The sequence below is a fragment of the Coffea eugenioides genome, chromosome 2 (genome assembly GCF_003713205.1).
Source record: "Coffea eugenioides isolate CCC68of chromosome 2, Ceug_1.0, whole genome shotgun sequence".
In the NCBI taxonomy this organism is placed as follows: Eukaryota; Viridiplantae; Streptophyta; class Magnoliopsida; order Gentianales; family Rubiaceae; genus Coffea; species Coffea eugenioides.
Window position 1 is genome coordinate 17,214,354 of NC_040036.1, and position 12,053 is coordinate 17,226,406.

Here is a 12,053-nt window from a genome sequence, read left to right on the forward strand (position 1 = left end):
ATAGGCGAAGCGTGGACTATGGCATGCTTGTCTGGGACTTTGAAGACTGGAAAGCCAATAATGTAACCTTGCTCCTCTACGGTATGTTACGTCGGAAATAAATCCTCAGCAGACTGCACATTTTTTCCCTCCCCACATTGATGATGATGGTCAGAATGAATAAATCCTCGGGAGAGCACATGTTTTTTTTTTCCCGAGGTGCACGACACTGAAAATAGTGAAGTCGATCTTTTATCACTTGAAAAAACAGTACTGTAGTAGTTACATCTTTTAATAATCCAACATTTTTTGTTTACATATTCGAAATATTTATGCTAAAAGCGCCCAAAGAAGTACTCTATTTTCTATAAACTAGAGACACAACATATTTAGAGTGGATATAATCATATATATACACCGGCTCGTCCATAACAAAGGCAAAGCAATATTTATCCGACCAACATGGAAAAGAAGGAAACGGTAGTGCTATTCCCGCAGCAGTACATGTTAAAATTTACACTGAAAAAACTAATCTACCTTCTGGTGTACCATGAAATCTGATCAACATCATCTCCTTCTAGATGTTTGTTCACCATCCACCACATCCTTTTTTACTAATTGACCCCTAAAGCTAGCTCCCACAAATGGATGGAGAGGAGCTGTTTCCTGGGCTAGCCGAGGATCCTGTAAGCATGAAACGATAATAATAAGTTAAATAATCATCTTGAGAATTGGAATTCTAAAGAGAAACATCGACAATCTCCAAGCAATTTAAAACCTTGAAAACCTCCAGCTTTTCAATATCTCCAAACAACTAAAATTTAATAATGTTTCTCAGAAAGTCTAGGGAAGTTTATAATCAAGCAGACAGTAGCACCATCACATTAGGTGCTGGATGCCCCTCTAGATTAGCCAGTCAGAGGAGGTCTAGTCCCTTTCAGGTTTAAACCGGAAAAAAAAAAAAAAAACTATAACTAAATTTCTGCATTTCGTCAAACAAGCTGGCAACATCCAGTGCTTCAAACGTGCTCGCATAAATGTGACCTCAAAGTTCAATAAATTCTATCAATTGAAGTTCGAAAGCATCAGCACATGGATGACAGCCATTTCACGATAAGGAATAAAGAGGGCTCCGATTGAAAAAGACTGAGGATGACACTTACGGCACGAAAAGGAAATTCTTCAGCTTCAAGCATATGTACAATTTGCCCCATCTTTGGTCGCTTGTTGGCATCCAAATCTATACAGCGAAGGCAAACTAACAGCACTCGCTTTAAAGCCCTTGAGGGAGGATGGATCTCAATCAGGGGGTCTAAAAGCTCTTCACCACGACGATTTGCAACCATTCCTTTGAACCAGTCAACCAAATTCATCTGAAATTTGAGGATAATTATCACAAAATAAGAAGGATCACAATGCACATTTTGAGAAAGTGTGCTGATATCTACATTTCACCGACTGAAAAGTGTATGTTTGTATGCGGTTATTCTCTTTGTTTTCCCGGTTTGGGTTTGGTCAGGTGAGGGAGGGTAGTTTTAATATGAGGATTAAGTTTTCACCTCTGCTGGTGGCCTGGAATAATCAACTGGGCTTCTTCCTGTAATTATTTCCATGAGCAGAACTCCAAAACTGTACACATCACTTCCCTCGTTAAGCATACCAGTACTTGCATAATCAGGGGAAACATATCTGCAGGAATATGCACAGGAACAGTCAGAATAAAGCTCAAGAGAGCAATTGAATCTTCAATTTTACAGCTGTGTAGCATCACAAATTCATAAAGAGTACAAATTAAAGACAAACCCAAATGTTCCCATCACTCTTGTTGTCACATAGCTTTTCTCAGATCCTAATAGCTTGGCAAGGCCAAAGTCTGATACTTTTGGGTTCCATTTTCTGTCCAGAAGAATGTTGCTAGATTTTACATCACGATGCACAACTTTGGGCTCTAATCCTTCATGCAAGTAGGCAAGCCTGTCGCAAAGGGCAAAATTACTCGTTCAGTTATAAAGTAAAACACAAACAGAAGAAAAAAGGCAAGAATAGATAAAATCAAATCAAAATTAGTAGAAATGACCATGCTTAGGGAAGAACAGGTTTAGACTTGCATTTGGTTGTCTTTACAAAATTCGATTGCTTCATCAACGTTATAGTGAAATTGAGTTAGAATTAAAGACTTGGCAATGCAAAGAAAAGTTGCTTCTTAGATTAAACAACAGCAAAGAGAAGTTTTTGATGAACATCAATATCTAATCTTTGCAAACAGGCTTGGATTGTGAGGGCCTCTTTATTTGACAATAAGCAAGTTTCTTCAATATGATTATTTCCACACATATTACAAGTACTTCACTAAGTTGCTTAAAAGATGTGTCGGTAACTCAAAGCAATGGGAGAAGTTAAAAGAAAAGTTTAGTTTGAACCTCAGAAATGCTACAAGTAGACGAATGTATCATGGGATTGTATTACATGTACAACTGAACATATCTCAGGATTTTGTGAAATAGTTGAATTAACACAGATAAATTAAAGCAAATTGAGATATCTAATACGAGCGATTATATTTGACGAAATATTAATTTAACAACTAATTAATATCATCTGAACCTTAGAAAATAGTCCAAAAAGAAGCAAAATTCCTGTGAAGTTTAATATGATATCACTAATGCATCACGTTCAAGGGCCAACTCCTTTAACTTATGTTCTAGTTAATTATGTGATAATGCAACTCGGGAATTGCTTACTTAACACCCAAATTGACAGAATTTGCGATCACTGAATAATATTCATCATACAAAGTCCAACAGTGATTAGCGAATTAGTGGAACTCATAGACCCGCGAAGCGGTGTGGTTGACTCAGAATAGTCAGATCAAAGTTTGAAATGATACTGGAGTGAGACCGTAGTGCTTATTTTGGATCTCAATCCTGTAAACACCAGAGAGGGAAATTTCTCTGTGTGAGAGTTTTAACACGTAAATGAAGGAGAAAAAAGAAGAAAGGTAGAAGATTCAGCAGTGCCATAATGAACAATAGATAGGCAATGTTGCCATGCAATTGAAGTAGGATAAGCTCACCCTCTGGCAGTACCAATTGCGATCTTCATTCGGATCTCCCAAGTGAGTGGGCTAACAGGCCCTACATCACCATGCAACCATTGCTCCAAATTACCATTATCAACAAACTCGTACACAAGCATCCTGGATGGACATTTAGAAACCCGGTCATCTAATATCACAAGTGTATTATGTATACATAACTGAACAAAGGAAGTGATGAGCAAATACCTCCGAGGACCTTCTGCACAATAACCAATAAGGCCGACAAGGTTTTTGTGTCTCACTTTGCCTATAGCCTCAACTTCCACCTTGAATTCCTTTTGTGCCTGACCCCTAGCAACAAGTATGACAAACAGAAACAAATGTTTATCTTCAAAGTTTCAAGGTTTAAAAGACATAATGCAGTACAAATCAATACCATATTATCCATGAACATTTCTTTGAAATTCTGAGAGATCACATGTTAAAGAGTAGGATAACTGTAGGACGAATATTAGACTACTAATATAATTACAGACATTCTCGAATATCATACTAAAGCAGAACAATAACAAGGACACAACCTCTCAAAAGCTCTCCGCTATCATTCTGAAAACAAATAGTCGCCGAATCAGATAGCTGTATAGTTGTGTGGATTGGTCGTTACACTGTAAAAGCTGTTAATCAGCATCATTCTGTTTTCAACTTTTATAGCCAGCTTAATAAGTAGAAATAAGGGCCTGATAGTACGACCAAACAAAAGTTGAAAGGAGGGCCTAAAATCCAAGTCCACATCATGTCATCCACTTTCCTTTCTCTTCTGAAAGTGAAGCATATAATCTTATCCACTAACAACTTCTCTTTTAGAAATATCTGTTATCTTCACTCTTCAACTTCAACTGTATGCTAAGAAATAGGAATACACATACAAGAGAAGCTGATCATCCTTCAAAAATCCAAACTCATGTCCAAAGATCGTAATAAGGCTCACATTTTAATGCAACTATAGAAACTCAACTAGAAAAGTAAAGTAAGATCAAAAGAAAAAGAAAAAGAATTCAAAAGGAAAAAGAAAGTGGAAAATAGGATAGGAGGAAAAAAAAAGGAATAAAGAAGAAAGCAACCGTTTACTTTATGCATTTCTTTAATGCGTTTAGTGACTTTTGGTCAAAAGAGACAAATACTGCCACCAGCTCAAACCTAGTTTACTACTAGGACACCACACTATAATCCAGATCTAAGAGGCTTTCATATTCTTCCATTTCCTGAAATGACCAACCCAAAAAAAAAAGGCAATCAACTGCACCAGTTAATCAAGAATATTATCGAAATTAAAATCTTGAAAATAGTTGAGCATGACATTAAAAGGGACAAAAGAAAACAAAATTAATGTGTCTTCCAAGGTGCACGCATCCAAAGAACTCAAAAGATCAGCAATGTAATCTGCAGTAATTAAATGGTGATGGTATGCAATGATAATAATTGAAATGCGACTGACTTGTTGTTGAGAAGATTTTTGACAGCCACTACAGAACCGTCCTGCAAAACACCTCTGTAAACAACACCGTAGCCTCCTTCTCCAATGACATTCTGATCGGCGAATGCATCAGTGGCAAATTCAAGCTCCTTCAAGCTGTACCATCGTCCCCACCCGAGGTTGGCCCCCTCAGTGGAAGTCGAGGTGGACGCCGTGACAGCAGAGGACGATTCACTCCTGCTGGTACTGGAGTCATTGCTGTCGGAACTGGCTTTTTTGCCCTCGGACTCAATGATCTGAACATATTTCTGGACATCTTTACTGAGAATGGGTTTGGTTTCTTTGTCCGTCGCCTTGGCAGAACCATGATCAGCATGCACAGAAGAAATCTGGGTTGGATCCGCATTATTTTTGAGTCGGGTAATATCTTTGGAAACCAGAGGCAAGAGTCCGGAAGCCTGCCTGAGGCACATCCGACGGCGTTTGGAGCGGAGAAAGAGAAAGATGAGGACGAAAAGGGCAATGGTGACGAGAGAAGTTGCAATAATGACAACGTAGAGTTTGAGGCCGAGAATGGGAGTGGTAGAGGTGAAAATGCTGGCTGGTGAATCTGCGGAGGTCTGATCCTTCTTCATGTTCCGTGGTTGGGTTGGGTTTGGGTGGGGGAAATTGGAGAGCGGAGAGAGCGTGGTCCGTGCGGTGTACTAAACTAAAACTACTCCACTAAAGAGTGACCAGGGTAGGCCCCGCCGCATAGGATCAATGAGAACGATGCTTACAAAGTTGGCATGATGGAGGAGGAGGAGGAGGAGGAGGCGGAGGAGGGGGCGGATTCAGGCATTCCTTGGACTGCTATCAGTGTCAGAGAGTGACGATGAGAGAGCCTAGTTAAGATACAACTCCGCTCTCAACGGTTACCAAAGTGGGAGTGAGTAGTACGTAGTACCTAATAGTAGCGTAGCGTGCTCCTCCATCCATAGGATGTATGTTAACATTTGGGTCTCTGTCTTCTCGCATTATTACCAAAGGGCCACTGGACGTCCGACAGTCCGGTAGACAAAAGTGACTTTGCCCGTTTGTCGGAACCCGTTGTCTTCGTCCAATGACAAAACTACCCCCCTATCCCATGTGACCAAGTCTGTCGGTGCCGCTGGGCGGGCCTTTTCTTCCCCTTTCCCTAATCCAATCCGCCGTTAGAGAAATTCTCAAAGTTTAGACCCCTCTCCCTCGATAACCTTTTTACAAAATCAATGCTGCGTTCGTTGAATAAAAGCATCGAGATTAGGAACTTGCTTACTTCATATTCACAAATTTTTTTAATTAAAAAAAATGTTTGGTTTGTTTGTACGCGACGGAGATTCAAAACTTTTTTCCACTTTCAAACTCAGCTAACTCACGCCTGCATTTCTCTTCTTGTTCCCTTTTTTTTTTTTTTTTTTTTTTTGGCTTTTCTTGGGAGTGGACAACTCATGCTAAATGCTCAGCAATTGAGCTTTATAAGCAGGAAAAAACAAAGGCCAAACAAATTATAATAAACTGGGATAACAATAATAAATTCAAATTCCATATTGGACTTACAAAATATGAAATTAAGAGTGCATGATAATTCATAGTGTAAATGTTTTTTTTTTTTTTTTTTTTTTGGGTTGGGTAGATGGTTGTAATAAGATAAACAGTAGTAGTATCAAAAGCTGCGATAGATAGATAGATAGGGTGATGAAGAGGGTAAATATCAAGGAATCGGTGCACTGTGACAACGGCAAAACCTACCACGAGAATTGACAGAGAGAAAGATAAAAATCATAATGACAGAGTACTTCCGAAGACTTTGGAAACAAACGGTCCTGCCTGCATTTCAACTACTTTCCCGGTACTATGCTCAACGGAGCCCATACAACAATACAACAGTCAGTTGGAACCTCAGTCAGCGATTGAGAAAAGAGAGAAAAAACAAAAACATATTTAGTATTCTCCTACCAAACTAGCCAGCAAAAGCACAGAGCAATTGAATGAAGGATATTAGTACTAGACAGCATATATTGTGATAAGTACAAGTTATGAAGATGGACGCAGCCCTGCAGGTTGATCGGTGACTTTTTTCACGAACAAGACAATCCACCTCCACCTCATTTTCTTTCTGTCCTAACCCCATAAAGGAGCCTCGCAACTCATATTTATTCGTCTTCAGTGGTACCTCGTGGTCTCTCCTTGTAACTAAGGCCTTGTTTGGATTGCAATTTTTCATCGAAAAATTACGGCGTTTTTCGTGATCACATTTTCCTATTACCTTTTTACCTCACATACATCAAATCGCTACAGTAATTTTTTCATGAAAAATCATGAAAAATGCAATTCAAATACAACCTAAGTGGAATAAACAGATAGAAAATGAATTAATAGTAGGTGAGAACGAGAAGCACTTGTTAACCCGCCCTGTTAGAGAATCTAATGCGACTATGTCAAGTAACAGCCAGATTACCCTTATCAATCAGCAGTAGTTGTTTCAGCATTTTATAGATTATGATCAAGCATTTCTTTATCAACCGGGATCTACTTTTACTTCAGGAATACCTATTGAGTAATTATTTCAGCATTCTATTTATATCATGGAATAGGATAGGGAATAGAGTAAATAATTAAAATATATATATATATATATATATATATATCATTGTCGTGTAAATGGACTACTTACTAGTTGATAGCAAAAAGTAAGAATGAACGACTAGATTGATTGCAGTTGAAAGAAAAGAAAGAAACAATGGCAAGATTTTGGTGCCGCCGGATGATAAAAAGAATTGCAATGGAACCAAGTCCACCACAGAGGAAGAATATAAGTCTACATTCTTCATTTTTAGGATGCTGACATGTAATGAAATTCACACCTCGAAATACTTTGAAATTTGTACACCCCATATGGAACGAATTGTCTCCTCTCTTTTTCTTTTCTTTTTTTTTTTTTTTGTTTTTTGGAGGAGGGGGAATTGGCATCCGCGATCATTTTACATATATTTCTTAGCCATACTAATTAAGGAATAGCATTTGGTGCGGTGGTGCAACATGATACAGCGACGCTTAGTCCACAAAAAGAAAAATAAACCAAAAAAAAAAGGAGAAAGAGAAAAAGAAACAAATTAAGAAAAGAGAGAGGCAGGCGTGCAAGACTTTGCTACTTGACTTTTTAGCGGTTTGCAGGTGTTATTCGGGAGAGGCTATTTTGGAAATTTTGGTGACAGTCAAGGATATTATACTACGGGCTTCAAAACTCAAAAAGAACGGGGGTGGGGTTCAAGTGGTTTGTGAGCGTATTCGAAACGTATCCATTAATGATGGGAGCCTCGTCAGGTGACTCGGGCCTGGGGATACAATTACTACAACCTTGTAGGTCACGTTGTGCCTCTATCTCTGTGGTGCCAAAATTGAATCCCCCCATCCATCCTCCATAGGATCATTTAGTATTTTATTTTGCGTCAATGGAGCAGGAACACTCTCTTGAACAATGTTACTCACAGTCTCATTCTAAACTGCGTATAGTTTTTAGAGTAGATGACAGTAAAGTTATTCTCGTCCTAACAAATCCCTTCTTGTATATAATGATTCAACTCTCTCTTCTTTAAAGAAAGATCAAAACTCCTATATGTGGATTGCTATGTCTTTTCTTTTTCTGAAAAAAACAAATTAATGGCTAGATACTAAAAAAGATATCCCAAATATTGACAACTTCAATTTTTGGTTCTTTTTTTTTTTTTTGGGTATTGCTTCTTGAAATTCTTCTGCACATTAATTAATTGATTCTTTTTTACAAATTCTTAAAGTACATAAAATTTTCAAGTTTTAAATAGAGGTAGATATGCGGATTCTTTTTTCCATTGATTCATGCATTTTTCCTTTTGAAAATTCCATTTTTGAAAAAAAAATGCTAAACTAGGTCTCATCCCCATGAATATTTTAATCCAATCACTACTAATATACAATTCTTTTTGTCCTCTCATCTTTCTGTTAGTTTTGACGTAACTGTAGTGAACAAAGTGCTCGAAAATAAATAGAGTAAAAAGCATGGGAAGTCTTTAAACTATTGTGATTGTCTACTTTTAATCCCTTATCTAAAATTTGTTTTCGATTGGCCCTTGAACAATTAAAACCACATACTTTAAAGGACTTCTAATGACTTTAAACATAAATCTAACCGGTTTTAAAGGGTATTTTTGTTCATTCACAATTGAAGTATCAGGACTAGTATCCCTAAAAAGAGACGGCCCTTCAATTTCTTCAAAACACCGTTAGATTTTCTTCAAAAAATCCCGTGCAAATCGAGAATTGCCTTTTTTTTAGGACTTTTTTTAAGGATAATCATCACAGGGGAGACACCAGTAATCATCAGCAATAAATAGTTAGAATCTCCGGGAAATCATAAGAAGAAGAACAACAACAACTAAGAGGACAGATGAAGGTGGAACAAAAGGAAATCAAGGTGAAGAGTTTGGTGGAGAATAGATCAGGAGAAGCAAAACAAAGGAAATTGTTGTGTAATGTCCCTTCAAAAATACTTCTCACTGCTGGAAAACTTTCTTTTGTTGGCTGCATAAACTTCCGATGTGTCAACAGACTCTGCACCTCCACCATTCCGATGAGGACCACCAACACATTCTCTCCATGTCTAATATTCCTGGAAAGATCAAGAGAACTCTACAGCTTTGTTGATTTCAAGTGGAATGCCAAGTACTGTTTGTCAATTCCCAAGGCACTAAAAGATCACGCAATCTGCTATTCCAAGAAGGGGTCATTGCTAATGGACAAAGAATCATCTGTTGCTATCTTTAATCCAATAACAAAATAAACACTCCAATATCCATATGTACAATCTATTGACTATGCATTTTTAAGTTTCATTTTTACACCCTGTCCTTCTTCTTCTTCAGATTCTTTAGCAATCGTTGAAGGGTTGCCTTTTTTTTAGGGTTTCGAATGCTGTTCCTGATACTTTAATTGTGAACTGACAAAAAAGCCTTTTAAATCCGGCTAGATTTATGTTTAAAGTCGCCGAAGTCCTTAAAGTATGTGATTTTAATTATTTAAGGGCCAGTTGGAAACAAAATTTAGATAAGAGGCTAAAAATAAATACCGATAATAATTGAGGGGTTTCCCACATTTTTTACTCAAATAAATATTAGGACGCGAAGTGATTTTGGGACCAACAGTCAAGGAGGTTTACTACCATTTACCCATTAAGTTTACCCATTAATTTTATTACAAAGGAATTATATTGAGTTACTAATCAATGTATATCTATTCATGTTAATTGTGTAGTCACGTGTTTCGGGTTGGGTTTGTTTGACTCCGGCCCCTTAGTTCAAAAAAAGTTATTAAGCCTTATTTTCAATAGGTTGGACAGAGTTGCATCTGAATATTAGGGTTAAACTAAATATGAGTCTAATTTGGACTTTATTAGACTCGCAATTGATTAAGGTCCATCATATATATAATTTATAATTATACATTTTATAACACAAAAATATTAATAATTTACATAAGAATTTATAATAAATCATAAAATATTATGTATAATCCATAAATTTACATATATTTTGATTATGTACTCTGTTTAATTATGAATTTGGATTGGGTTCGATTTGAGCCTGAGATTCGCGTTAAAGTGCGGGTCGAATTTATACTAGCCTCGATTCGATAAGGCTTGACTAAAGGTCGAGCCTTATCAAGTTGAGTTTCGAGCTTTTAAAAATTTTCTTGAATCAAGCTCGAGTTTGAGATTTTCCGGTTCGATTGAGCTCGAGTCGAGCACGAGTATAGTTATTTACAGGCCGAGTCTTGCTCGAGTATGGTGCTACTCGAGCTCGACTCGGCTCGATAGCACCCCTAGTGTATTCACGACGCGACTTTGGATGCATGCCACGTAATCTAATGTCAAATTTAAAATTTACTTTTTGAATAAATAGCTTACATCTACACCTACTCATATGGAAAAAAAAAATTATACTGACAATGCATAAAAAATTATTTTCATATATATAATTTATAATTATACATTTTATAACACAAAAATATTAATAATTTACATAAGAATTTATAATAAATCATAAAATATTATGTATAATCCATAAATTTACATATATTTTGATTATGTACTCTGTTTAATTATGAATTTGGATTGGGTTCGATTTGAGCCTGAGATTCGCGTTAAAGTGCGGGTCGAATTTATACTAGCCTCGAGAGGGAAGCCCACGGATGGCGTCGATGGAATTCTTCAGTCGGCGGGTTTCCACAGGCTTCAACACCAGTTTTTTGGAATTCTTGGATTTTTGAACCCAAATTCGTCTTGACGGAGCTCACGCTAAAGGCCCAATCCCCACTCCAGCTTATAAATTGAATCGGTTTTATGGCCCAGTTTGGACTTTCGAGTCGGCCCGGATCCCATTTCATCTATAGTGATATTTTGTGTACTTAATTACTAATGGACCTACAAAATAGTAGTATTTCTAATAAAACACTCTTATATTACCATGTAAATAAAGCTAATTCTGATTAAACAGCTCAGGATTCTTTTTTTTTTTCTTTTCACTTAAGGGTATTCTAACCTTTCGATCAGACTAATCTCCTAAAACTGTTTAGAATGTTGTCCAAAAATACAGAGTGAGGTATAGCATATGAGAGTTGTGATGATCACAGAGCTCAGAATTCTTTGCTGAATGCTCAATTTTGTTGGTAAATGAAACAAACCACACTCTCCCACGAAGACATGACATGTGTGCAAGACTGGCTTTGTTTAGGGTGATTGGTTCAAATATCCGTTTGTCCACCACTTCTGAAAAGGGAAGAGAGAAATGGAATGTATATATATATATATATATACATATTTATAAATAAATAAAAAAATCCTACAGACCTAATTATTGACAATGGATAAGGTTAGTATCGATGAAAATACGATGATGTCATTATCATCATCTGACTGTGTTGAGCGACAAACAGAGAATTTATCAGCACAGAGAGATAACTTGTCAAATTTGTCTTAAATGAAAGAAAAGAGACAGGCAGGCGGTGGTATAGCCAATTTGTTGATTGCACTGCTAAGACATTATACGAGAAAGGAATCAAGAAGAATTTGACGTTCGAAGGAGAAATTTATTGAAAATTATTTCATACGCATAGTAAGAACGCTTTTACCCCAATGCCTTAGTATTATTCTATTTACTCATTTGTTTTCAAGATTCTGTATAACGAATGCTTGCGGAAATTTGTTAACATATAATGCATGTGTTAAATTTTTTAAATAAATAAAAAAGTTAATTGAAAAAGTATATATATATATATAAAGAAGAATAATCATATAGTTAATATAGCGCGTATTCATACGGTAGGTAGATTAGACGTGTTAAGTAAAATTTTTTTTTTTCCAATACATCAAGTCCATGATTTTTTTTTCAAAAAAAAAAAGCTAAAAAAAAAATAAATAAAAGTCATTTTCCAATACACCCCCGCATATGACGACACTCTCGTACTCATCACTGATGGTGACATGTACTTTAGTTGTGGATAAAATCCCAA

The 12,053-nt window shown here is 36.7% G+C and overlaps 1 protein-coding gene across 1 annotated transcript; it reads right to left on the reverse strand.

Moving 5' to 3' along the window:
* Positions 1-291: 291 nt before the first annotated feature.
* LOC113763217 (probable receptor-like serine/threonine-protein kinase At4g34500) lies at positions 292-5,396 on the reverse strand. The gene is made up of 7 exons (XM_027306964.1): positions 4,512-5,396; positions 3,263-3,367; positions 3,053-3,175; positions 1,783-1,953; positions 1,539-1,668; positions 1,143-1,352; positions 292-663 (listed from the first exon to the last, which is right to left on the reverse strand). Exons 1-7 carry the CDS (start codon positions 5,123-5,125, stop codon positions 547-549), a joined length of 1,470 nt encoding a protein of 489 aa, XP_027162765.1. The 5' UTR covers positions 5,126-5,396; the 3' UTR covers positions 292-546.
* Positions 5,397-12,053: the final 6,657 nt, after the last annotated feature.